Below are 25,798 nucleotides of genomic sequence, written 5' to 3'. Positions count from 1 at the left end.
GCTTGCATGTTACTTTCATTAGTGGCAAGGACAGGTGGCTATTTCTTATCTGTCTCTCTGAGCCAGTGGGAGTGCCTGGTGTCATCTATCAAAATACCACCACAGTGAGTCAGGGCATTAGTCCCAAGGCACAAGCAGGGCCAGATGCCTTTGCAGACCTCTTCCTGGGCCAGCCCCTTTCTGTTCATGGTGGGCCTCAGCTTCCTCCTCACGAAGTATGTGGGTTTGGACTACGTGATCTCCAAGGCACCCTTTGGTTTTCACCATTTGAGGGGGTTGTGATGCTCACTGCCACTAATGGAAAGGTCTCCTAAAAGTAGCATTGCTGGGCACCCAGCACACATGAGCCTGTTTTGAAAAAGAACCTTAGTTGTTTCCATCTGCGGAGGAGTCTAGGCAAAAAAAAAGGTTTCTTAGTTGATGTTGAGACATGTGACCTGGAGAGAGGCTGGTGTTTCCTGTTAAGTACTGTGGACTGTGAACTCTATCCCTCCATTTACTGCCTGGCACTGACTTTCAGCTCAATGAATGCTATTGACTTAAAACTGATTGGGGGATAATAAAGGACAAAGAGGAGATTAAATATCATAATTTATTAATAGCAGCTACATTTACTGAGTGCCTATCAGGCTTTATGCATTCATTCCACTTCAGTGATTCTGAAGTTTTGTTTTGCACAGAATCATCCAAAACTTAGTAGAAGGTTGAGGGTGGAGCCTGAAAATTTGCATTTGTAACAAGTTCTCTAATGATGCTGATGTGACTGATCAGGGTTTATATTTTGAAAACACTATGGATTTCATTTAATTCCAGTCTTACAAGGTAAACATTATCATCCCCAGTTTACAAATGTAGACAGAAGTGCCCAAGGTCTCATAATCAGTGGAGAGTTAAGGATTTAAACTGTTTCTTCTGACTCTAAATCTCATTCTTGTCGCACTCCAAGAAAGGATATACATATATATGTACGCACACTAATATTTTTGAACATGGTTGTTTTTCTGTATCCAGCCATCCAAACAAGCACATGCATGTGCGCACGGGGACACACACAGACACAGACACACACACACACACAGACACACACACACACACACACACACAAACACACACACACACACAGACACACACACACACCTATCTATCTACCTACATATCTACCTATCTCTGACTCTGGAAGAAAGTATTCCAAAATTCTATCACCATTTATCTTTAGGTGATGAGATGCTTTGCATATACATAAATTGTATAAACAATGTATTACGTCTGTATTCTCACACAGCATAACATTATACACTAGTTTTCTCCAATTAAGTGTATTTAATCAAGATTTTAATTACAAAGAAGTCTTTGAAGCTACGGGAGCCTGGCACAGGCAGACCCATTAGCCCCGCCTCCTCCCCGCCTTCCCCGTCCCTCTTTGTCGTCCCCGCCCCTTCTCCGGCCCCGCCCCCGTCTCCGGCCCCCGCCTCCTTTGCCGGTCCCGCCTTCTCCCTCCCGGCCTCGCCCCGCCCCTTCGCTCCTCCCGCCGTGGGGGTTCCTGGGAAGAGGCGGAGAACAATATGGCGGATGGCGAGGAACCGTAAGTACCCGGGTTCTGCAGGCGCCCCGGGCCGGGCTGGGTTGTGAGAGAGCGCGGCGGTGGGCGGTCGTCGCCTCCACCCGGGGTCCCCCCCACCCTCCGCCCCGTCCCCTCGCCCCTCATCCCCTCGCGGCGCCCAGTGTGTAGCGTGATGCTGACCCTTCTTTTATTCTCTCTTTCTTTTAGGGAGAAGAAAAGAAGGAGAATAGAGGAGCTGCTGGCTGAGAAGTTAGTGCTGCCGGGAGGCCGGGGCCCTCTCCGGGGACCCCCGCCTCCCCCCACCCCAGGCCTAGGGGACCAGCCGCAGCGGGCCCGGGGGGTTGGGAGGGGGGCACCCGGAGCGCAGGCTGCGCCGCCTTATCCCTCGAGCCCCGCCCGCAGCCCCAGGGGCCCGGCGGGCCCTCCTGGTCTCTGTCTCGGGCGGGCGCCGGGCCCGAGTAGCGCGCACAGATCCCGCGCTGGCCCGCCGGGGTCTTGACTTAAAGGTCTTGCGGACGGACCCTTGCGACCCCCTCTTCCTCCATCCCAAATTGTCAGAGCAGTGACCTTGTGAGAAGGGAATCTTACTAAAACACATGAAACGGACACTAGGCCGTTTTGGGCCTTTCGTAAACACTGAGACAATAGTATTAATTGCAAACTTTTTATGAGAACTTTATGTCAGGTATTGTACTAAGCACTTCAATCATTTGTGCAAAATCATTGGCTCTTAAAGGAGAGTGTTGACTCCAAAGAGCTTATTTTCTCCGTTAATTACACACCTTATTTCATATCAGATGCTTAGTTTTGTGCAGGTGAGACAGGTTTAAACGAAGTGTTTTCCACCCTGGGCAACACCACATATTTTTTCTTCCTCCTTATGTGGGAGGGGAAGAAAGTACTCTTGCAGTGGGCGTGGTGAGTTAGTATTAATTTCTGGGCCAATTCCCAGTAGCAGGGCCTTAGAGTCTTTAGGTATCTTCCTCAGAAAGTTGAATTTCAATTGCAAGAGGACGTGGAACAAGTTTAATTTCACATTTCTTTCCACCTTTCATTTCCTCTCCACTTTAAAATGACAGCCACAATTTGAATATTTACTATATACCAAGTATTGTACTAAGGCGTCTATGTGGATTATCGCTTTATCCTCATTCTGACCTTAAGAAGTAGGTACAAACAAGCTACAGATGAGGTTTATGACTGTTAAGTAATCTGCTCAAGGTCACAATGCTATTAATTGTGGAACCAAACCCAGCTGTGACATCAAAACCTATGGTCTTTATTGCTAGGCAATACTCGGTCCCTTTTGTAAAAATTGGATATACTAATATGTTTGAAGGTAGAAATTGTGGGATTATAGGAAATTTGAAAAATTAAAAATAATCACAACGAAACATGATCTTGCAATGAGTAGAAAATACATGTATTTTGTTAGAGGAGTCCCTCGTTACTCAATTGTATGTTCTAAAAGATTTCTAGATGGTAATGCCCATCTGTGACATAATTATAACCTAAAACATTCTTTGTGTTTAGTGGCAACAGAAACCACTTCATAGTCCTAAGAGCTTCTTTTTTGAAAATTAGGACCTCTCAGAGAAAAATGTTTTAAAGTTCCTCTCATGAAAAATAATCTTCAAGTCTCACCTTTCAGACTTGGAAAGGACACATGAATTGTGTTAGATGTCAAGCATTAGGATTCTGGAAGTGGAGGGCTTTTATGGATTTTGTTTTTCCTTGTAGGTTATATTTCCTGTTCCAAGTGTGTTCATAGAACAGATTGGGCAGTTTGCAGTGATCTTTAGTAAATTCCAAATGTTTAGAAAGCCCATTTCTCACTGATTGACCAATATCCCAAGTTTGATCTTAGGTTGTTTTAGGAACCCAGAAACATGTCGACTGACTTATTTCCTCAAACATGTGCAGTTCTTACCTTTAAATAAACTGTATAATAGCAAGAAAAGACAGTAAAAGCATAAGCATAACCACATGGAATATTACCCTTTTTATTTGAGCAGGTCTGGTGTCGTTACCTTTTCATTTGGGGAAACCATAATAGTTGTAGGTGTGGCTTTTTCATACTGATCTTTGCAGCTGAATTTACTGTGTTCTGTGCAGAATGGCTGTTGATGGTGGGTGTGGGGACACTGGAGACTGGGAAGGTCGCTGGAACCATGTAAAGAAGTTCCTCGAGCGATCTGGACCCTTCACACACCCTGATTTCGAACCGAGCACTGAAGTGAGAAACGTTTATTTTTAAATAACTCCTCTAATAGTTTTATGTTTCAAAAGCAATAAAATGCTTCCTTTTTAATTTACTCTTATAATAAAAATACTAATAAAATTGTGTAAGTTATCTTGAAATACTAAATGGAATGTTTGCAACTGATTTTATTTGAATGACTAATATTTGAGTTGTTTTCACATTTCTCATGTAACATGTTGAAAATTTTCAAGAGTAAAATGACTTCATAACCTCATTTAAAATTCTAAGTTATACTTCACTTAAAATTCCAGTTTAAAATTAATTTTGAGACACACCTTTTTAGCCCTGCTATGAGAAATTTAATTTTCACAGGAATATAGATGTGCTTGTTTAAATTTTGAAGTTTATTTGAAATGAGCATCTTTGCTTAGAATTGAATATAATTAATTGCATGTTAAAAAGTATAAAAAATATGTGACTTCTGTATAATAGAGGAATAGAATTTGGAACTGGTAGTGTCTGACCTAAAGCAAATGTTAGTTAGAAACAACTTGTTTTTTATTACAAGGTAGGAAGTATTCCTTTACAGTAAATTTTACAGTAAAATTTTATGTCCTTTTGTATTGATGAAGAGATGTTTTGAAATAGAAGTATTGTGCTGCTCCTAAAATTAAGGTTCAGACTCTTGGGTTTGACTTGGTGTCTTATCTGAATAACTCTTCTTTCCTTGAATCTTGGACAGAATTGACAGTATTTTCCATTTCTTTGGATAATCCAACATATTTTCTTGTGCTTCTAAAAATTTTTTTTTAGCCTAATAATTTAAGATACTTCTGTTAAGTGGTTGTTTCTGCTGATAGGCAATATTCTGAGAGCTTTGTCTGTTTTTCTTCCTGTCATCTCATGTTTTGTAAGTTTAACCCACTGTATTCAAAAGCAGCTATTATTGTTCTTGCCTTTTTTTTTTTTTTTTTTTTTTGCGGTACGCGGGTCTCTCACTGTTGTGGCCTCTCCTGTTGTGGAGCACAGGCTCCGGACGCGCAGGCTCAGCGGCCATGGCTCACGGGCCCAGCCGCTCTGCGGCATGTGGGATCTTCCCAGACCGGGGCAGGAAACCGTGTCCCCTGCATCTGCAGGCAGACCCTCAACCACTGCGCCACCAGGGAAGCCCTTGCCTTATGTTTTTTAAAGACCTCTAAACACCTTATGCAGTGCTTGATCTTCAGTTCTTACAATTTTTACACTTTTCTATTTGTAAGAAGTCAGTTAAATGAGTTTGATGCTTTCCATCCCTTTCAAAGTTAAAAAAAAAAAGACTACTCTTAACTAGGCTTAGTTTTTCTTGTTAGAAATACCGTTTTAATTTCATACAATAAAAGTCAGTTTAAAAACATTAAAGTTGGAACTCTGAAATCGTTAGGGTTATAGAATTTCTGGTTCTACCTTGTTCATAAATTTAATATAATTTACTAACTACAGAGGCTGTTCTTTATCGTCAGTTGCATTTTTCATGGAAACCTCAGAAGCTGTTTTATGGTTTGTTGCTTTATTGATGCTACTTAAGGTTTTTATCAACTAGATTTTAATACGCCTTTTCGTTCTTTACAGTCTCTCCAGTTTTTGTTAGATACGTGTAAAGTTCTAGTCATTGGAGCTGGCGGCTTAGGATGTGAGCTCCTGAAAAATCTGGTAATACAACTATATAATATGAAGTTTTTTCTTTATGATAATTAAACCTTTTTCCTTTTCTGTCATTTCTTTGTTATGATTGTTAACCGTTTCTCCTGAGCCTTTGTTAGATAAGTTTAGCAGGTCAAATTCCAGATAGTAATTAAAACAATCACGTAACTTAACTTTTTAAGCCCTGAAGTCCTCGGCTATAAAGTTGTTGATAGAAATTCTTACTTCTCTTTTCTTCTCTGCTTTTTATCCAACAAATCTTTGTGCTTCCTCTTGCAGAGAGCTCATTAATTCAGTGAAGTAAATAACAAAACTGGTAACTCATATTTAACATGTAATTTCAAAGAATTTATTATTTCTTTTGTCCCTCAAAATAACCCACTTAGGTGGATAGGACACTGTCTCGTTTTATATAGAGGGGAGACACAGGTTCAGGGATGTTAAATGACAAGTTTTTTCTGGATTATGGTGATGTACCTGGAATCCAATCCAGGCCGTCAGTTCTTAGGTGTTTCACTGAACCATTAGGTCATTACATGATCTAATCATATAGTAACTTTTTTAAGACCATATGGTAGTATACCCATAAAATTTGGGGGAGCTAAGCCTTTTTTTTGGTCAGTCTGTTTTAAATGACTGTTGTCTTAAGAGAGGGTACTATTTAGTGAAGCTGTTTCTGTATACTGGTTGGAAATACATACTTTGTGACTTAATTAGTTTCACTGACTTTTAAAAATTAATTAATTTATTCTTTATTTTTGGCAGCATTGGGTCTCCGTTACTGTGCGCGGGCTTTCTCTAGTTGCGGCGAGCGGGGGCTACTCTTTGTTGCGGTGTGCGGGCTTCTCATAGCAGTGGCTTCTCTTGTTGCAGAGCACAGGCTCTAGGCATGCGGGATTCAGTAGTTTTGGTGCGTGGGCTCAGTAGTTGTGGCTTGCGTGCTCTAGAATGCAGTCTCAGTAGTTGTGGCACACCGGCTTAGTTGCTCTGCGGCATGTGGGATCTTCCCGGACCAGAGCTTAAACCCCTGTCCCCTGCGTTGGCAGGCGGATTCTTAACCACTGCGTCACCAGGGAAGTTCCATTTCATTGACTTCTGATAACTACAGTAGTAGCTCTTTATAAGACTTTATCAGTTTATTTAGCAAAAATGGATAAGGGAAGAATTGATGTGCAGCTGTTGTATGCCAGCCTTATGGTTAGTATGTGGGAAAGTGGAAATGCTAGAGTAGGCTTCTTGGAAAATGAAGCAGATAACAGCCAGATGAAGGACCTAAAAAGTCAGCCTTGGGAGCAAAGTTTAAATATAAACAGCCACATTAATTTTGCTAGGAAACACTAACATCGCTCCTAGTGAGACTGCAAAAACTTAATACGCTTCATGGTAGTCGGCTATGCTGGGTTCTGTGGGCATTGTAAGCCATCACGATCTGTGTCCTTAATTTGAAATATCATTGGGAAGACAAGTCTCTCACAAAATAAACAGCAGCATGTATGATATACTCTGTGATAGGGTGCCAAAATGACAGTACCTTATCAGACATAAATACCCTTGCAGCATGAGAACCAAAGGATTTATGGAGGATGGGCAGTGGTTTTGTATGCACAAATTGTATGCACAAATCCCCTAAATAGTTAACTTTTTCCAAAGCTGTTATTTGCAAATGTGATAGATACCAATTTTAAATGTAAAGTAATTGGAGATTAGATCTGAGGAGTAGTCATCCAGCAACTTTAGGAGTGGCCTTGTTATTTACTGCATTGTAATAACCTCTTACTCCAAAAAAGAAGAAAACTAAGCGTTTTCGGTTTTACCACTTGTTACTTTGCTTGTTTCACACATAAGTACAAAAGAGATATACATACATGTTTTTTCAATTGATTGTAAGCCCCCAAAGGCTCATTCTAAAAAAAAGGGTATAACATTAATATTATTGATTGAGCAAATATTTATTCAGCCTCTTTCTCTGTATACCAGGTACTGTTTTAGATGCTAAAGTTACAGCATCAAACAAGACAGGTGTTTGTATTTGTGGGGCTTATGTTTTAATGGAAGGGAAAAGACAAGTAAACTATGTAGTATGTCGGATGGTAATAAATGCTATGGAGAAAGGAAGGATGGAAGATATCAATATATAGCCTGGCGGGAAGGGAAAGGGTTCACAAAAAGGTGCTACTTGAGCAAAAAGGTGAGCAAGAACATTCTAGGCAGAGGGAATATCAGGTGCAAAAGCTGTGAAGTGGGAGCATAACTGTTTATGTTCCAGGAGGGCAAGGAGGTCATTATAGCTAAAGCAGAAGTGAGGAAGGAGGGGCATTTTCTAGGAGGATATCAGAGATAATGGGAGGGGCTTGGAGTATCCCAAAAGGCTTGAGGTGCTGCTGTAAGAAGTTTGCCTTTTACTCTGAGTCAGGAAGTCATTGGAGAGATTTAAGCAGATGAGTTGACTCGATCTGGCTTTAACTTGGCTCACTGTGGCTGATGTGTTGAGAACAGAGAAGGAAGCTGAGAGGCTGGTTAGAAGGTGCAGTCATCTAGGCAAGAGGTGAGAGTGACTTGGAACAGGATGGTAGTACTGCAGGTGGTGAGAGGTGGTCGGGTTATGGATATGTTTTGAAGATGGAGTCAGCAGGATTTGCTGATGGATTGGTGTGGGACATAAGAGAAGGAGAGGAGTCAAGGATGACATGATAAGGTTTTTGCCCTGAGCAACTGGAAAGATGGAGTTGGCATTCACTGAAGTGAGGGGGGCTGGGCAAAAAACAGATTTGCTGATTCTGGTGAGCAAGAATGATTGGCTTTGGTTCTGGAAACTGTAAAGTTTGAGATACCTGTTAGATGATGCTTTATGTTATGAGATTGTCTGAAATCACCAGAGCTAATAAGCGCAAGGGCACTCCAAATTCTGGCCAGTAAATTAGGAGTAAAATTCATGAGTGTGGTGAATGGGAAACCAATTTTTAAAAAGTGTTCATATTCTCATGAGTGGGGTGACCAGGTGAAGAACATGTTTTCAGGAGGGGAATTGATCCACACCCTGGCAAACACTTGAGATGGATCATGTCAGAGAGACTGAGAGCTGGTCGTTGGAGGTGGCAACGTGGAGGTCACTGATGACCTGACAAGTGTGGTTTTCCGTGGAGTGATGGGAGTGAAAGCTTGTTTACAGCAAGTGCAAGAGTGGACTTTGAGAAAGAAAGTACGGACAACTCTTTTGAGAGTTTCTTGCTATAAAGAGGGGCAGAAAAATGGGGAAATTATTGCCAAGTGATTCAATTTGATTACATAAGTAAACTGACCAAGACCAGAAAAGCATAATTGATTATTGAGATCTATTTTTTTTAATCTTTTGCTTCTGCTGGTAAATTTGAACAGTGGTTGTACTGTTAAAATATGTGGCATTATCACTGAAACACAAGAGTTCGTTGCTTTTCTCTAGCTGTTTGATTGCTTGCTCTTGACTCTACTTTTAAGATATTTCTTTTACATGTGCAGTGTATATACATATGTGTGTGTGTTTATAATATAATCTTATAGTCCTGAATGGCGGCATGCTTATGTAAACTAAGATAAAGCTTGTAGGAATTACTATTAACAATATTCTGAAAAAGAATAGCAAATACAGTTAAGTAGTAAGACTAGTAAAATTAAAATATCTAGCAGCAGCAACAGCAGGAAAGCAACAAACTTTACAGATGTGTTTATGGGATTATGAAACAACTATAGAAATTTTGAGTTATTCTGTTTTGGATATGGACTGTTTAAAACTGAGTAGTTATACTTTTTTGACCTTTTACAAGAACCCTGAATTTTATATATCTTGTAAGACTCTTTAACCGTTGAAAACGATTGTGCAGAATTTATTATTGAGAATTTGTAGATTTAAGACCATTGAAAAGAAATTTTAAAATTTCAGATGTGAGGAAACTTCTGCTTAATTGGATTTTTTTTATTCCCACAGGCCTTGTCTGGTTTTAGACAGATTCATGTTATAGACATGGACACTATAGATGTTTCCAATCTAAATAGGCAATTTTTATTTAGGTAAGTTTTAATATCTTATTTTAAAATTGTGATAATCATTTGAACTTGAGTACACTGCAGTTTAATAATTTTAAAAACCACTGAGAGGATAACACTAATTTTATTAAGAAAATAACTACTCTCCCATCTTAGGTAAAATTTTGCAGCAAAATTTTGGGCATTCTGGTGAAAGAAGTTTTGTAAGCAAATATATGTTTTTGTTGTTTTTTAGGAAATCTACAAAAGGTGTATGTGATTTTGGGGTGATTGTGCCCTGAAGACAATGAGTGCAGCTCTTTTCTTTCTGTTGATTTCATAAGAGAACCATAACTATGTATTAGGCCCTCGTGAGATATAGTGGTGGGGACTTACGAGCCAAGATTTGAGTGGTGACTCTGGGGCAATGAAGTTGTGACAGAGTTTGAACTTTTTATAGAAGGTGAAAGAAAATGGTGAGTTAAGGAGAGGAAACCCAGGAGCAAGTGAAATGGAACAAAGAGGGATAATTACCTTAGGCATACATGACATAGAGAAGGTAATCTAAGAGCAGCTTGTTTGAAGTGACTTTAAAAACTGGAAGTAGGCCTTATATGCAGATATGAGGAAAAGTTCATTAATAAATTTTAGTATGTAGCATTTAGGGGCTTGAATGGCTTAGATAAATGTATCTATTTGTTAATCAAAGAATTATAGATACAGAGAGATAAGGACTTTTTTCTCTCTCTCTGATGCTTATAGGGTACTGACAGAAAGCACTCAAATAGTTCTAGGTATGCAGGATGAGGTTAGGTTAGCAGAAAAGATAAAATTAAGTTTGTGGAAAATCTTAAAGAGATTGAAGGGTGGGTTAAACTAAGTCAGGTTAATAAAGTATTGTAATTGTGTGAACCCTACATTTAACTTTTAAGGTTTTCATTTGTTTATTTTTTTAAACCTCGAAATTTCTCTTCTCTTGATAGAAAAAGTTTGTGGGCCCTTTCCAGTCTGACAAATTTTTAGTGTATGACTGCTCTAAAAAAGACACCACTGATTGGGAGATTGGGATTGACATATATACACTAATATGTATAAAATGGATACCTAATAAGAACCTGCTGTATAAAAAAATAAATAAAATAAAATTCAAAAGAAAAAGGAAAAAAAAAGGCACTACCAAATTGATTGGTTATTGATAATAGGCCATGCCCTTTAATTTTGGGCTGAAATAATAATTGAAGATCATAATGAGAGTTAACATTTGTGGAGTGCTTAGGATATATTAAGTACTTTCTAAGCTCTTTATCTATAGTACCTCTTTTAATCTCAGAGCAAACCCCAGGGTAGATACTTGTTTTCCAGGTTAGGTAATTAGGCCACAGTGTCCTGCAAGGATGATGTATATAAAAGGCCATTTTGCTCAAAGTGCAGTTTTTAGGTGGAGCAATCTAATCCCCTAATTCTGGAATGATAAAAGTTGCAGCTCCCACAGAAACCATCTAGGAGTTCTTTTATTTGGGATCTATTATGAAAGCACATACAATGCACAACCTAAAAGATTCTTGAAACTCTATTTTATCATCTTTACATACCTAAACAGCTCTGTCCAGAGTAGTTGAATGCAGTACTGAAATCAAGGTGCTTGACTTATGCTAGAGCCTCTTCTATTGCAAGTTAGGACAAAGTCAGAATAAAACTCTCATCAGAAAAAAAAAAACTCTTATCAGAAGTTTTGAGTCAAAAAAGCATACTGCTGTATTAGGAGAAAATTGACCTGGTAAAGCATTTTTTTTTTAATTCCAATTTTAAATAAAATATGATTTTATTAGGCACATTGATTTTTTAATATTCATTTATTTTTAAAGTGTTTATTCTGTGCTTAGTAGGAAGGAGTACAAAGAGGTAAGAATATGGTAACTTTCTTCCAGTTGTTCATAGTCTAGTATGATAGACCTATGTATATAACCAAAAATACGTTGTGAAAAAGTAGTAATGAAGAACTTGTTATGTATACATGAGGGAGTGATTTGTTTCTGTGAGGAGAATGTGGAAATATTAGGAAAGAAAATACCATTTGTACTGAGGTTAGAAGGAGAATTCCTGTCCTTTCCTGTCTGTAGCTATGGTTATTATCTAGGAGTGACCTTTTGAGGTCTTTTAAGTTTTACCTTCTTGAAAATATTGGTAACGTTTGCAATTTTAGATAATGCCTTTCGAATTATTCCTTCAAAAACATGGTTATGGCTTCTTATGGGGCACAAAAGTTACTACTTAATCAGCACACATGGGAAGATAAGTGAACGTTCTTGCATCCCTAGGACCTCTCGAATTTATTTCAGCCAAGACCTGCATAGTAACACCTTGAAGTTCTGGGGTTTTGGGCAAATACTTGGAAATCTCTGGATCTGGGATAATTTTTTGCATTGGGAAACACAACAGTGAGAAGTGGCTAGGAAACATGCTGTTATTATGCTTTACCTTAAAAAAAAAAGCACTGTTTATATTTTTACTTAAATACTTAATTAGACTTGTCAATACTTGTAAATACTTAATTTGGAATATCAACAAGGGTTGACATTTAGTGTTGAATGACTAATTTTTCATCAGAAATACTTAGGTAAAAATATTCCTCTAAATAGCCTCCAAATAAACTCACCTTGGATATTTTTATGTGTGAAAGTAGATTATACAGATAATCTAGATTATATCGTGAATGATAATTTAAATATAATTTTTCCTGTAGGCCTAAAGATGTTGGAAGACCTAAGGCTGAAGTTGCTGCAGAATTTCTAAATGACAGAGTTCCTAATTGCAATGTAGTTCCGTATCCTTTTGACAAATAAATTACTTAATACGTAACTTTTTGAAGCTTTTTATTATTATTATTATCATTATACAGGAGATGTTTAACATAGAGAATATAGATAAGCAAAAGGAAAATAAGCAGCAGCAGTAAGCTTATTACTGTGATACCTGCTGGTAACACTTAGTTTAATGTCCTACCAATCTTTTCTTTTTAAGGTTATATAAATTTTATAAATGTAGCCAGTGCCATCATTTATTTTGCCTTATTGCCCTTAATTTCAGTTTCAGTTGCATATCTCCTCTACTAGACTCTGAGTTCGTAGGTTGGATCCCATTAATCTTTTTTTTAAATAACTATTTATTTGATTTTATTATTTATTTTTGGCCGCATTGGGTCTTCGTTGCTGCGCGTGGGCTTTCTCTAGTTGTGAGCGGGGGGCCACTCCTCGCCGTGGTGCGCTGGCTTCTCATTGCGGTGGCCTCTCCCATTGCAGAGCACGGGCTCTAGGCTCGTGGGCTTCAGTAGTTGTGGCTCACGCGCTGTAGAGCACAGGCTCGGCGGTTGTGGCGCATGGGCCCAGCTGCTCTGCAGCACGTGGGATCTTCCCGGACCAGGGCTCGAACCTGTGTCCCCTGCATCAGCAGGCGGATTCTTAACCACTGCATCACCAGGGAAGCCCCCCATTAATCTTCGTGTCGCCTTACCATAGCAGGCAAAGTAAAGAGTCAGTATATTATTAGTTAAATGGAAGGTGTGTCAGAGTAAATATATTTTTATAAGAAATATATTTTAAAAAAGGACTGTTCACACTTCGTTGATTCCCATACCTTTAGATCCAGGGAACTTTTAGTATTTTTTAAATTATTATTTTAATTATTTTTTTTTTTGCGGTACGCGGGCCTCTCACAGTTGTGGCCTCTCCCGTCGCGGAGCACAGGCTCCGGACGCGCAGGCTCAGCGGCCATGGCTCACGGGCCCAGCAGCTCCGCGGCATGTGGGATCTTCCCGGAGCGGGGCATGAACCCGTGTTCCCTGCATCGGCCTGCGGACTCACAACCACTGCGCCACCAGGGAAGCCCGGAACTTTTAGTATTTTATAGAAATTTAGGAAATGGGATTTGTTATGTTGGAAATACCACAGGATACAAAAATCAACATACAAAAATCAATTGTATTTCTCTGTACTAGCAGTGAACACATGGAAAGTGAAATTTAAAATACAGTGCCATCTACAACCACTCAAAAAAAGGAGAAATACTTAGGTGTAAACTTAACAAAATAAGTATGGGTCTTGTATGCTGAATACTGCAAAATGCTAATGAAAGAAATCAAAGGAGATCTGAATAATGGAAAGATACTCTGTGTTCAGGAATTGGATGCTTCAGCATACTAAAGATGTCACTTCTCCCCAGATTTGTATACAAGTTTAACATAATTTCTATCAAAATTCCTGCAATTTTTTTTGTTTCTCCAGATGGAATTATTCTAAAATTCACAGAGAAGGGCTAAGGAACACCTAAGATAATACTGAGAAAGAATAAAGTCGGAGGAATCACTAGCCAATTTCAAGAGTTATTATATAACTACAATAATCAAGAGTGTGTAGTATTGCCAGAGAGATTGGCACAGATCAACGGAACAGAATAGAGAAACCAGAAATAGCCATGTGCTAATATGGCCGATTTATACTCCACAAAGGTGCAAAAACAATTCACTGGAGGAAGGATAATCTCTTCGCTAAATTCTGGTGGCAAAAAAATGAATCTCAAACATCAAAATTACAAAAATAAACTCAAAATGGATCATAGATTTAAGTATAAAATGTAAAACTGCAGAACTTTGGAAGATAATGTAGGAGAAAAATCTTTGGGACGTAGGGCTTGATGAAGAGTCCTTAGACCACATTAAAACATGATCCATAAAAGAAAAAAAGTGGTAAATTGAACGTCATCAAAATTAAGAACTTTTACTCTGTGAAGGATCTTGTTAAGAGGATGAACAGATAAACTACACACTGGGAAATACTTAGGAAGTAGTTATCTGACGAAGGACTCATCAAGAATATATAAAGAACTTTCATAACTCAAAAGTAAAAAATAAACAGTGCAAATAGAAAATGGACAAAAAATATGAAGAGATATTTTGCTAAAAAAGATAACAAAAAGCACATGAAATATGTTCAGTATCACTGGCTGTAAGAAATCCAAATTATGATCACAATGAGATATTACTACACACCTATTAGGGTAGCTGAAATGAAAAATAATAATAAATGCTGGCAAAGATACAGAAAAACTGGATTACTTGTACATTGCTGGTGGGAAATATAAAATGGTATAGCCGTCTGGAAAATAGTTTGGCTATTTCTTAAAAATTTGAATATGTACTTTACATACGACTCAACACTTTCATTCCTGGGCATTTACCCTAGAGAAATGAGTACTATGTCTACATAAAAACTTGTTCTCAGATGTTCATAGCAGCTATATTTGCAGTAGCCAAAAACTGGTAACAACCCAAACATCTGTCAGTAGGTGAATTGTTAAACTGTGGTACAGTTAATACCGTATATACAATACACAATTATTGTACTCAGTACAATAAGACTGAGCAGTAAAAGAACTAACTAATGAAATACAACTTGGTTGGATATCAAGAGCATTATGCTGAATGAAAAATGCCAATCTTAAAACACCATATATTGTATGTTTGCATTTTTATGGCCTTCTTCAAATGACAAAATTATGGAGATGGAGAACAAATTAGTGATTGCCAGGGATTAGGCGTGGTGGAAGGGATAGGTGTGACTATAAAGGGGTAGCAGGACGGAGATATATTTGGTGATGGTATAGTTGTTTATCTTAATTGTGGTGGCTACACATATCTACATGTGTTTAAATGACAGAACTTTACACACACGTTGTACCTGTGTTACATTTGTGGTTTTGATATTGTACTATAGTTATATACGATGTAACTGTTGGGGGAAACCAGGTGAAAGAAATATGGGACACCTGTGTACTATCTTTGCAAAAATAAAAAGTTTAAAACACAAATTCAGGTCCATATAGGGAGAAAGAGGGGGGTAAAAAAAGTGTGCACACTCTTTGTCTACCCCCATTATTAAGATCTGGGAAACTTTGGGTATTTTGTAGAAATCCAGGAGGTGGGATTTCTTGGTCTGGCTCCTGCGTCTCCAATTTTTGTTCTTCCAGTGTTTGCTCTGGTTCTCTTTTGACCTTTTCTAGCTGTTCTAGCTGCAGCTTATGCCTCTTGTTTGCCTGGCATTCAAAAGGAATAGAGGTCTGAGTGGGTGAAGGCTAGAATTGAATGTATTTTTTATAACTTTATTTGTAGGCCAGAATAAAAAAATCTAGGGCAAACATATGTATTGTCCCTCTTTTCTCCATTTTGCTTTCTAAAATATGTAATGCATGATTTGTTTTAGGGGAGTGTAATTTATATGTTACTAAACAAATTTGCTTCATTTGAAAAATTAAAAAAATTTTTTTAGCATATATATGCTGTTCAGATGTTAACTACTGTGATTCACACCCACAGCCAATTTTGAATGGGGTTCCCTTGGCACCCTCCAGGCTGGGGAAGCCTGCAGATATGATGTGGGTTGGGTAAAAAGAGAGTCTTGAAAAACTGAGTTAAATGAGGAAGAAAATTCATCTCTCCCCCTCTCCAAGGGAAAAAAACCAATAACAAATCATTAGCACCTGAAAAAGCTATTGGAAACATGTTTTCTAAAAATTAGCTTTGCAGTAACTTTTTTTTTTAATTGACCATATCTGACATACAACACTGTATAAACTTAAGGTGTACAATGTGTTAATTTGTGCAGTAAATTAACTTCTAAAATCCCCTTTCTAAATGGGAACTATAATGTGCCTGTTCCCTTCACTAAACAAATGTTTATTGCCTCTCTGCTTGGTGCTGGTGGTTGAAGGTACACATTCTGTTTTCCCAGGGCTTATGGTTTTATATAAGAACTGAAGCAGAGCAGAAAGTGTAACAGAGACACAGTTATAATGATACGGAGGTTTGGAGATGAGAGAAACTACTCTATGTGGTTACGGCAGAGTAGTGTTTAGAAAAAAGGTTTTCCATGGGGTGGGATTGTGTTCATTTTGTCAGATTCCTTGAATTCCCCTGCTTTGAACACTGATGACTTATGTCTTGTTTTAAATATACATTTATAATTTGATCCTTATGGAATTGTTGAATTCATTTTGCAAGTTAAAAATTTAGCAGCTTAAGTTCCTTTACTTATGTTCAGACATTTCAACAAGATTCAGGATTTTAACGACACTTTCTATCGACGTAAGTTTTCCACTTGAAATTAAATTCTCACTAAATTCTTATTATTTTTTAGTTGCTGTCTGTTTGAAGATTGCTAGCTATTTGAAGCCTGTTTCTTTATTTGCTTTCATTTCTTGGTGTTGGCTTTTCAGGAATGTTGTTGACTGAAAAGAGAATGGCACTGTTTTAATTCTTAGTTGGCACCATTAGGTGCATTTTTATCTGCTCTCTTGAGCAAGGATTACTCAAGGAGTAGAAGCTGTGTGTGTTTGTTTTATAATGAAAAATGGTTTTTTTGTTTGTTTCTTAGAAATTGTGACTTATTTCGTGCAGCAGCATTTTAAAAAACTTAACTTGCATTTTTTTTCTTGTAGAATTTCATATAATTGTATGTGGACTGGATTCTGTCATAGCCAGAAGATGGATAAATGGCATGCTGGTAAAGACTTAGTGTTTTTACAGTTCTCTGAAGTTCTTCCTGCTGCTCTTAACGTACTAAAAATGAGACTTTTGTGTCATATTTTTGAAAAATCAGAGTTTATTCAATTTTCAGTAATAGGTGTAGTTCACTGTTTATTGCCAGTCATTAATTTTCAGGTGAGGATGTAAATTGCTACTAATGTAATCCCTTGGTTTGTTATATTATTACTCAATAATGTGATTGATTTACAGAATTACTAGATAGCATTTCCCTTTTTTTGAATTCTTATCCCCCTCTCCTTATAAGCCCTTCAAATAATTTTCCTAGATATCTCTTCTAAATTATGAAGATGGTGTATTAGATCCAAGCTCCATTGTCCCTTTGATAGATGGGGGGACAGAAGGTTTTAAAGGAAATGCCCGGGTGATTCTGCCTGGAATGACTGCTTGTGTTGAATGCACACTGGAATTGTACCCACCACAGGTAATCACAAAAGCACCCACATCTGTTTTATAGTATCTTGGGGTAGAATAAGGATTGAATTATTAAGACTAGTCAATATTTAGGATTTTTTTAAAAATTTATTTATTTTTAGCTGCATTTGGTCTTTGTTGCTGCGTGCAGGCTTTCTCTAGTTGTCCTGAGTGGGGGCTACTCTTCGTGCGGTGCACGGGCTTCTCAGTGTGGTGGCTTCTCTTGTTGAGGAGCACGGGCTCTAGGTGCGCAGGCTTCAGTAGTTGTGGCACATGGGCTCAGTAGTTGTGGCTCGTGGGCTCTAGAGCGCAGGCTCAGTAGTTGTGGCGCACGGGCTTAGTTGCTCTGCGGCACGTGGGATCTTCCCAGACCAGGGCTCGAACCCGTGTCCTCTGCATTGGAAGGTGGATTCTTAACCACTGTGCCACCAGGGAAGCCCTAAGATTTTTAATTAGGGGTCCACGGTGCCACCAGGGAAGCCCTAGGATTTTTAATTAGGGGTAACCATATTTTAAAAATCATGCTAAGAAGAAAGATGATAAAATATGAAATTTTGCTCTGTTTGAGGCAAGATATAATATAGACTGAATATCATCATTTTGTTACTGTTCTCATAACTCATTTGTATTATTTTTTTATTTGGAGAGTAGAGATCAAGAGATCAATTACAAAGTTATATGTTGGGATAGAGCTGTAATCTGTTTTCTTTGGTCTTTGCCTGTATTGTTTCAGGGAGATAAAGATACCAGGGATAAGAATGATATTTCTAAAGATGGGGCTCTTTAATTTACATACCCACTTTAAAGGGCATTTAGAATTTTGATTTATAAATATAAATAACTTCATTAGTATCTACTTGGGATTGATTTAACTGTGAATTTATTTTTATTTTGGCTAATTTTATATTTTCAGATATGAGTATTAGGTAAACATAATAGAGTACTCATATTTGAGAATTTATTCAGCCCTTCCTTCCCATGTTCTAACAAAGCTTAAATTTATATACTTTGTAAATATAGGGCAAACCTATTTTTTTAGGCAGATCAACTTAAGTGAAGTGACTCAGATCCTCTGTGTTAGTTTCAGAAGCATTCTTAATGATATAAAATGTTTTCTTTCTGTAAGTAGAAGGCTAGGATGAATTATAAGAAAGTGTTACAAACTAGATCATAACTAGAAGTTACATTTTAAAGTAATTTCTTGTTTAAAATCCACTAAAAAAGGCAAACTGTGGTTTTAGGTTAATTTTCCTATGTGCACCATTGCATCGATGCCCAGGCTACCAGAACACTGTATTGAATATGTAAGGATATTGCAGTGGCCTAAGGAGCAGCCTTTTGGAGGTAATAAACCTAATTTCATAATCCAGAATTACATAAAATGGTTGTCTATATTATTTATTTGGATAATTATATTAAAAATAAGTTGATTTATGTTTACATGTTTCTGTCTTCCTTTCCTTTTTTTCTCCTCTGACAGAAGGGGTTCCATTAGACGGCGATGATCCTGATCATATTCAGTGGATTTTCCAAAAATCCCTGGAGAGAGCATCACAATATAACATTAGAGGTATTACGTATAGACTCACTCAAGGTAAGTTAGTGAATTGTCGTATATTATGATCTTAGGATGATCCCTTTTTCAGGAGGTGGGATGCCTTGGGGGAAATAATTGATATGATTTCAGATAGTACTATCCATTTGGGGTTCAGTAAAGGTGCCCCAAATTTGGTAGGAGGGAACTGAGTGTACTAGAATCCATACTACTTCTTTTTTTTTTTTTTTTTTCATACTACTTCTTAACTGGAAGGAATTTAATAAAATCATTGAATCTTATTTACTTAGGGTTGGAAGAGGCCCTAAATCATCCAGGTCGAGCCATTTATTCACTTCATCTTTTGCTGAAGAGCAATTTATCCCTTCCTGGGGCAGTCTATTTCACATTTGGACAGTGTTGTTAAGACAATTCTTCTGTACATTGAGCAGAAATCTCCACCTTTAGTGTGGTCTGAGTATTGTCCCAGAGTATGCCACATATACATTTAATTCTCTTTTAAGTAATAGCCCTTAACGTATTGAACCCTCCAAATCATTATCACTCCCATCAACCTTCCTAGTTCCTTTAACCCTTTGACAAGTTTCATGACTCAAGTTCCCATCATGTTTTTTTCTAACCATATTTTAGTTATCCATACTTCTCTTAACTATCCAGGTGAGAATGCAGTGCCCTAGGATGGGTCGTATGATAAACTTCTGATCATTGATGCAGTCTTAGAGGAGAGCAGACTTTTTTAGTTTTTGTTGTTGTTTACATTGATGCTCTACTTTTGATTCTTTCGGGTTACTGCCTGTTAAAAGCTGGAAGTTTTCTCCACATACACAATTGCTAAGCCACATCTCCCTATTACAGATTTGGCAGTTATGGCGGGTGGTAGTTTTTTCTTTTATACTCAAGTATAGGTCCTTACAAGTTTATTCTTAAATTCAACTGGCTTTTCTCTCTTTATATATGTATATTCTTTTATGCCTGCCAACTTGTGTATTTTTAGCTTCATATCACTTGTTGTTCTGATAATCATATCCTTTATCTCTTTTCCAAATAATTAATTAAAAATTTTAACAAGACTAAACTAGCTGAGAACAGACATCTGAATCATACTTCTGGTCAGGCCCTTTTAGATTTATCTCCTTCTGTTGATCATAGCTTCTTGAGTACCTCATGTTTCTTTGTCTTGTTCACAAGGATGTCATGAAAGGCCTTTCCAGATGCTCTCCAGAAGCCTATCCTCCACATTTCCTTGGGTTGCAAAGCTAGTCACAGTAACTAAGTCTTGTGACTTGTCTCAATGAACAATTATAATGCTCAGTTTTAGTGATCACTGTTTCCTAATGTAGATACTCTCAGTTCACCCTTCCTAGAATTTTGTCCAAGATCATCAAGTTCACCAGAAAGAGCTTTGTCTTTGTGAAAATATGCCATTTCTCTCCTGTGATTATTTCCTTATGTTTACTAATGTTCTGGTTTGTCATTTGAAAATTCCATTCTTATACACTCCTTGTTGCTCTTATACACTCCTTGTTCCCCTCCTCTGACCTGCTTTGATCCCAAGCCTGATCCCACCTTAGAGCTTTAATACTCCTGATCCTAACACCTGGAATGCTCTTCCTTGGATTCCCCTTAGGGTTGGCTGCTTATCCCTCAGGTATGAACTGCACCATTTCCTGATCATTCAACTGAAAATGACTTGTAAGCCATTCGCTATTTTACCTTTTCATAATTGCTCAGAACTAATGGTAGCCTTGTTTTTCTATGCGAAGAATATTTCATACTTACACTCTAATTCATCCCTGTTCTGGGGGCCTTTGCCCTTGGTGTTTACTCTACAGAATTGCTCTTTCCCCAGGTCATTGCATGGCTGGGTCTTTCTCATGGTTTAGATTTCAGCTCACATTATCACCTCCCCAAGGAGGTCTTCCCTGACCATCCAGTCTAATGGACTCCTCCATCACTGTAAGAGCAGATAATTTTTTTTTTACTGCTCCTCTGTTCAACACCTAGAACAGTGTCTGGCATATAGTGTACATTTATTTGCTAATTGTTTGAATTAAAAAATGAATTCTCTTTGTCCTGATCAGGAACTATATAAACTCATTTCAATATGTAGTCTCAATTATCCTTCCATACCTTTTAGCAAGGCTTGGCGTGTACTTCTCAGCCTGAGGATGGAGGGCCTTGACAGGGAGTACAGAAGCCAAATTGGAAGTGAAGTCCAGATTTTTTGAAAAGGGGTGGGGGACAGGGGCGTATCTTTATCATTTTCACATTGCTTTTATTGGACAGCGTCTCTTCAACTCCTCCCTGTTTGTGACTACCTGTTCCTCCTTCCAGTACGTCCTGCTCTATGTGGTTCACTGGAGAGCTTCCAGTAATCATGAGGTTAGCTCCTCCCTATTTCTTCTTTCAGAATTAACTTTTTAAAACAGCTTTCCAAACTTAACTGCCTTCCTTTCGCGCCTTCTTAGATATTTCCCTTTTTTTGAAGTTTTTAAAACCTGCCTACACCTGAAGTCTTGGGAACACATCTTTCAGGGCTGTCTCACACTCTAAGATAATATGGCTACTTTTCTCTGAATTTTTGCTTTTCTAAAATGAACAGTACAAATATAGTTACAGAATGTTTATTTTGTACTTAAAAAAAATGGTTTAAGGTGGCGCTTTGTTCATTCCTAATTTGTGGATACTGATATGAAAAAAGTGGGGTAGAAATAGAGAACTACGTTTAATATTTTGTGTAGTCCATATTGTAGAGTGAAACAAAATGATTAGGCACAGTTTTTGTTTGTTTTAAATTTTTGTGAATAGAACAGCTAAAACTATTAGATGAGGAAAAATTAGGTAACTGTTATTCTCCTACTTTATTTTACTCAAAGCTTACTGAGTATAGTATAGTATACTGTATCGGTTAAAGTTATGCACTTTAGGGCAGAGCTGGGTTCATATACCACCCCTATCACTTATGAGGTGTATAGCTGTGGATGTTGTTAATTTCTCTCAACCTCATTTTCCTTATTTTAAAAATCAGAGTGATAAGACTAACATGATGTTATGAAAATTCCGTAATATTTTATTTAATCTTCATACTGCTCCTGGAACAAAATAAACACTCTAATTTTTAGCAGTTATTAATATATTATTGTCTCATCTTTATATGAAACAGTGTGAAGAATTTACTATTCTTTCCTCCTGTAACTTGCTTAAGATTCTGAACGTGACAGAAAATAATGTGAATGTGAAAGAAGGTTGTTTCATTGTTAAGCTTAAGTCTATTTTCTGACCTGAAAGCCCGAAAAATCAAGTTATGGAAAATGATATTAAATAATCATATTGTCTAATTTAAGATACCTACTTTTTAAAAGAAATGACCACATTTTAATCAGTATATTTTTTCAGGGGTAGTAAAACGAATCATTCCTGCAGTAGCTTCCACAAATGCAGTCATTGCAGGTGAGGAAAAATGGCCACTACTTAATTTTGTTTTCTTTCCTTCAGGTTTTGATTCAATACCTAAATTGATATTTCTTCAGCTACTTGATCTCAGAAAACTGGTGTTCTGGGAATTTGATTATCTTCTTGGGTGGATAGTGGTATAATCAAGCTGCCCCCAAAACCACAAAACAAGCTATTGGACCCTTTATATATTTTTTCTTACATTATATCATAGATAAAGTGCTCTGTAATAAGGGGACATTTTAGTGCCATTTCTTTGTAATCAGTGTAACAGGCTGCACGGTAATCTGAAGAAGAGGGAGAAAAACATGAGGTGGTACTCTATCATTTGGAGTATATAAAACAAATATAAAATGTTACTTTCTCAGTTTTTACAAATAAGAGTGTTTATGTATGTATTTTTCTATCTACTTATTTTGTAATCAATAACCTTGTAAATTTATCTGTACTGATTTATAACTGACTTTTTAAAAACTTCTAATTTTAAATGTCTAATTTTCATTGAGTTAAAGCACCTTTATTTTCTCTCCACTTTAGCTGTGTGTGCCACTGAGGTTTTTAAAATAGCCACAAGGTAATGGATTTCATTTTTAATATATTTGTAAATCTGTGTTTTGATCTGGCTCAATTACATAAGAATGAACATTTTTTCATTACAGTGCATATATTCCCCTTAATAATTACTTGGTATTCAATGATGTAGATGGACTGTACACGTACACATTTGAAGCAGAGAGAAAGGTTAGTAATAGTATACTAATGAAAACTTTTTTTTTTTTTTTTTTTTTTTTGCGGTACGCGGGCCTCTCACTGTTGTGGCCTCTCCCGTTGCGGAGCACAGGCTCCGGACGTGCAGGCTCAGTGGCCATGGCTCACGGGCATAGCCGCTTCGCGGCATGTGGGATCTTCCCAGACTGGGGCACAAACCCGTGTTCCCTGCATCGGCAGGCGGACTCTCAACCACTGCGCCGCCAGGGAAGCCCGTGAAAACTTTTTTGATCATGCATATTTTTATTTTTATTTTTATTTATTTATTTATTATTTAAAAAAATTTATTTATCTTTGGCTGTGTTGGGTCTTCACTGCTGTGCGCGGGCCTTCTCTAGTTGCCACAAGCGGGAGGTACTCTTCGTTGCGGTGTGTGGGCCTCTCATTGCGCTGGCTTCTCTTGTTGCAGAGCACAGGTTCTAGGCACGTGGGCTTCAGTAGTTGTGGCGCGTGGGCTCAGTAGTTGTGGCTCACGGGCTTAGTTGCTCCGCTCTGCGGCATGTGAGACTTCCCGGACGAGGGCTCAAAACCATGTCCCCTGCATTGGCAGGCGGGTTCTTAACCACTGTGCCACCAGGGAAGTCCCTGATTTTTAAATATTAATTACTGGCTGGAAATGTGAATGAAATTGCCCACACCCTTTCTAAGTATTTTCTAACTTCCAGAACCCTACTTACTGATATATCTTTTGTAATACTGTATCCTGAAATAAATACTGTATAGCAAAATAATTTAGGAAAAATGGCCCTTTAGGAAAAGCAGGTTTTAAAACATAAAAATTTGTTCATAGGGAATATGCATGATTATTAAAATAACTTGATTTTCATTTCCTCATTATAAAGAGACTGTTATTGGTACATGTGCCACTGTGATTTGTGTTTTATTTTATATCTAGGAAAACTGCCCAGCTTGTAGCCAGCTTCCTCAAAACATTCAGTTTTCTCCATCAGCTAAACTGCAGGAGGTTTTGGATTATCTAACCAATAGTGCTTCTCTGTAAGTGTTCAAGACTTTTGTTATGTTGTAGAAGAATTTTTGTGACTTTAAAACTTTAAAAACTAGGATTGTTTTTTAAAAAGTGATCTTTGACTTTGTTTTTCTTATAATTTAGGCAGATGAAATCTCCAGCTATCACAGCCACATTAGAGGGAAAAAATAGAACACTTTACTTACAGGTGATCAGTGTTCAGTTTTTATTTTTTTCCACAAAATTATATTAAAAGTTTAATTTCACTTAATGTGCTTTACATTATTGTTTTCTAGTCAGTAACCTCTATTGAAGAACGAACAAGGCCAAATCTCTCCAAGACATTGAAAGGTATTTTAAATGAGTATATTTACTAATACTAATCAATTTCTTCTTTTTCTTTTCCAGTAAAAGTAATAAATGCCTCTTCTAGATTTGCTTTTAATGCTTTTAAATGGTGCTACCATCCTACTTATATCTTTAGCAACATTAATAGAGTTTATTGCTCTTTTAGTAGAATATTAAAAAATCTCTAGGAAATCACATATAATACTACCTTGATTAAATAAAGAGAACTGGATTTTGATCTTTATCTAGCCCAGGATTCTTTATAGTTTGTATATGTGTGTATTACCTATTTTGTTGAGTTTTTTTGCTTCGGTTAATTGTATATTTTTTCTTTTAGAATTGGGACTCGTTGATGGGCAAGAACTGGCAGTTGCTGATGTCACTACACCACAGACTGTACTGTTCAAACTTCATTTTACTTCTTAAGGAAAGGAAATCTGCACATAATAGAAAACTCATGAAAATATTATACTTCTTGGATGCTAAGAAATTTAATAGATGTCATTTTTAGCATTAGTGTTGCTGGAATTTGATTTTTTTTTTTATAATGAGCCACTGTTTTTTAACTTTGTAACTTTCCCTTGAAGACAGAATTTTGGGGTTGGTGCTTGTCAGCATTTTCATTAGTAATATGGAAAATGGTGCCTGGAGAGAGAGACTATGAGCAAATGTATTGCTTCTTTTAGAGGAGGAGGCAAACGCCCTCTTGTATATGAATTTTGTTATGGTCAAAGAATGCATTCTTCAGTTTTCATTTAAGCACCCACATATACAAAATATGTCCCTTTTAAAAAATAAGAAAATTAAGTTTTAAATAACATTAAATACTACAGCCTGACGTCTAGAGCATATTGAACATAGCCTACTTCTTGCTTGATCTAATATTCACTTAATTGTGGCTGTCCAAATGAATACTATTGCAAAAGTTATCTTGTCCGTAATAATTTGTAAATGGTGTTATAGCTGAATACCTGTGCATGGAAATGGGAAGTATTTTCGTGTGTTTACTTGCAGTGCCATAGAAGCCAGTATGCCCAACATTAAAGCCAAGACATGGATGTTAAAAGAGTTTAATGTTTAAACAGTTATCACTGATGCTTTCACACTATTTATTAATAAAATCATATATTGTCTATTTTTCTCACTGAAATTTTTTAAAGTATATTAAGGATAGTAAGTAGTTCTGTAGTAAGGTAGAAATAATTTTTAAATATGTAGCAGATTTACTAATAGGAAAATTTTATGGTACTTGAATT

General features: G+C 37.3%; 1 protein-coding gene across 3 annotated transcripts; it reads left to right on the top strand.

Moving 5' to 3' along the window:
• The first annotated feature begins 1,501 nt into the window (after positions 1-1,501).
• On the top strand, positions 1,502-25,679 carry UBA3 (ubiquitin like modifier activating enzyme 3). Of its 3 annotated transcripts, XM_027121363.1 has the most exons (18): positions 1,504-1,582; positions 1,769-1,810; positions 3,677-3,797; positions 5,373-5,453; positions 9,406-9,488; positions 12,187-12,267; positions 16,535-16,578; positions 16,932-16,996; positions 17,306-17,461; positions 18,693-18,795; positions 18,932-19,045; positions 22,403-22,456; positions 22,997-23,033; positions 23,119-23,200; positions 24,123-24,223; positions 24,339-24,402; positions 24,491-24,545; positions 24,880-25,679. In XM_027121363.1, exons 1-18 carry the CDS (start codon positions 1,563-1,565, stop codon positions 24,966-24,968), a joined length of 1,392 nt encoding a protein of 463 aa, XP_026977164.1. In that variant the 5' UTR covers positions 1,504-1,562; the 3' UTR covers positions 24,969-25,679. The 3 variants fall into 3 exon arrangements, with proteins under 3 accessions (XP_026977166.1, XP_026977164.1, XP_026977165.1); XM_027121364.1 differs by lacking the exon at positions 1,769-1,810 and having other exon boundaries at positions 1,507-1,582; XM_027121365.1 differs by lacking the exons at positions 12,187-12,267; positions 16,535-16,578 and having other exon boundaries at positions 1,502-1,582; positions 17,367-17,461.
• Positions 25,680-25,798: the final 119 nt, after the last annotated feature.

This window comes from Aethalodelphis obliquidens, unplaced genomic scaffold (genome assembly GCF_003676395.1).
Source record: "Aethalodelphis obliquidens isolate GAN/ISIS:26980383/991018 unplaced genomic scaffold, ASM367639v1 scaffold22, whole genome shotgun sequence".
Lineage (NCBI taxonomy): Eukaryota > Metazoa > Chordata > Mammalia > Artiodactyla > Delphinidae > Aethalodelphis > Aethalodelphis obliquidens.
Note: the sequence above shows the minus strand (reverse complement) of the source record. Positions and strands in the feature narration are given on the sequence as shown.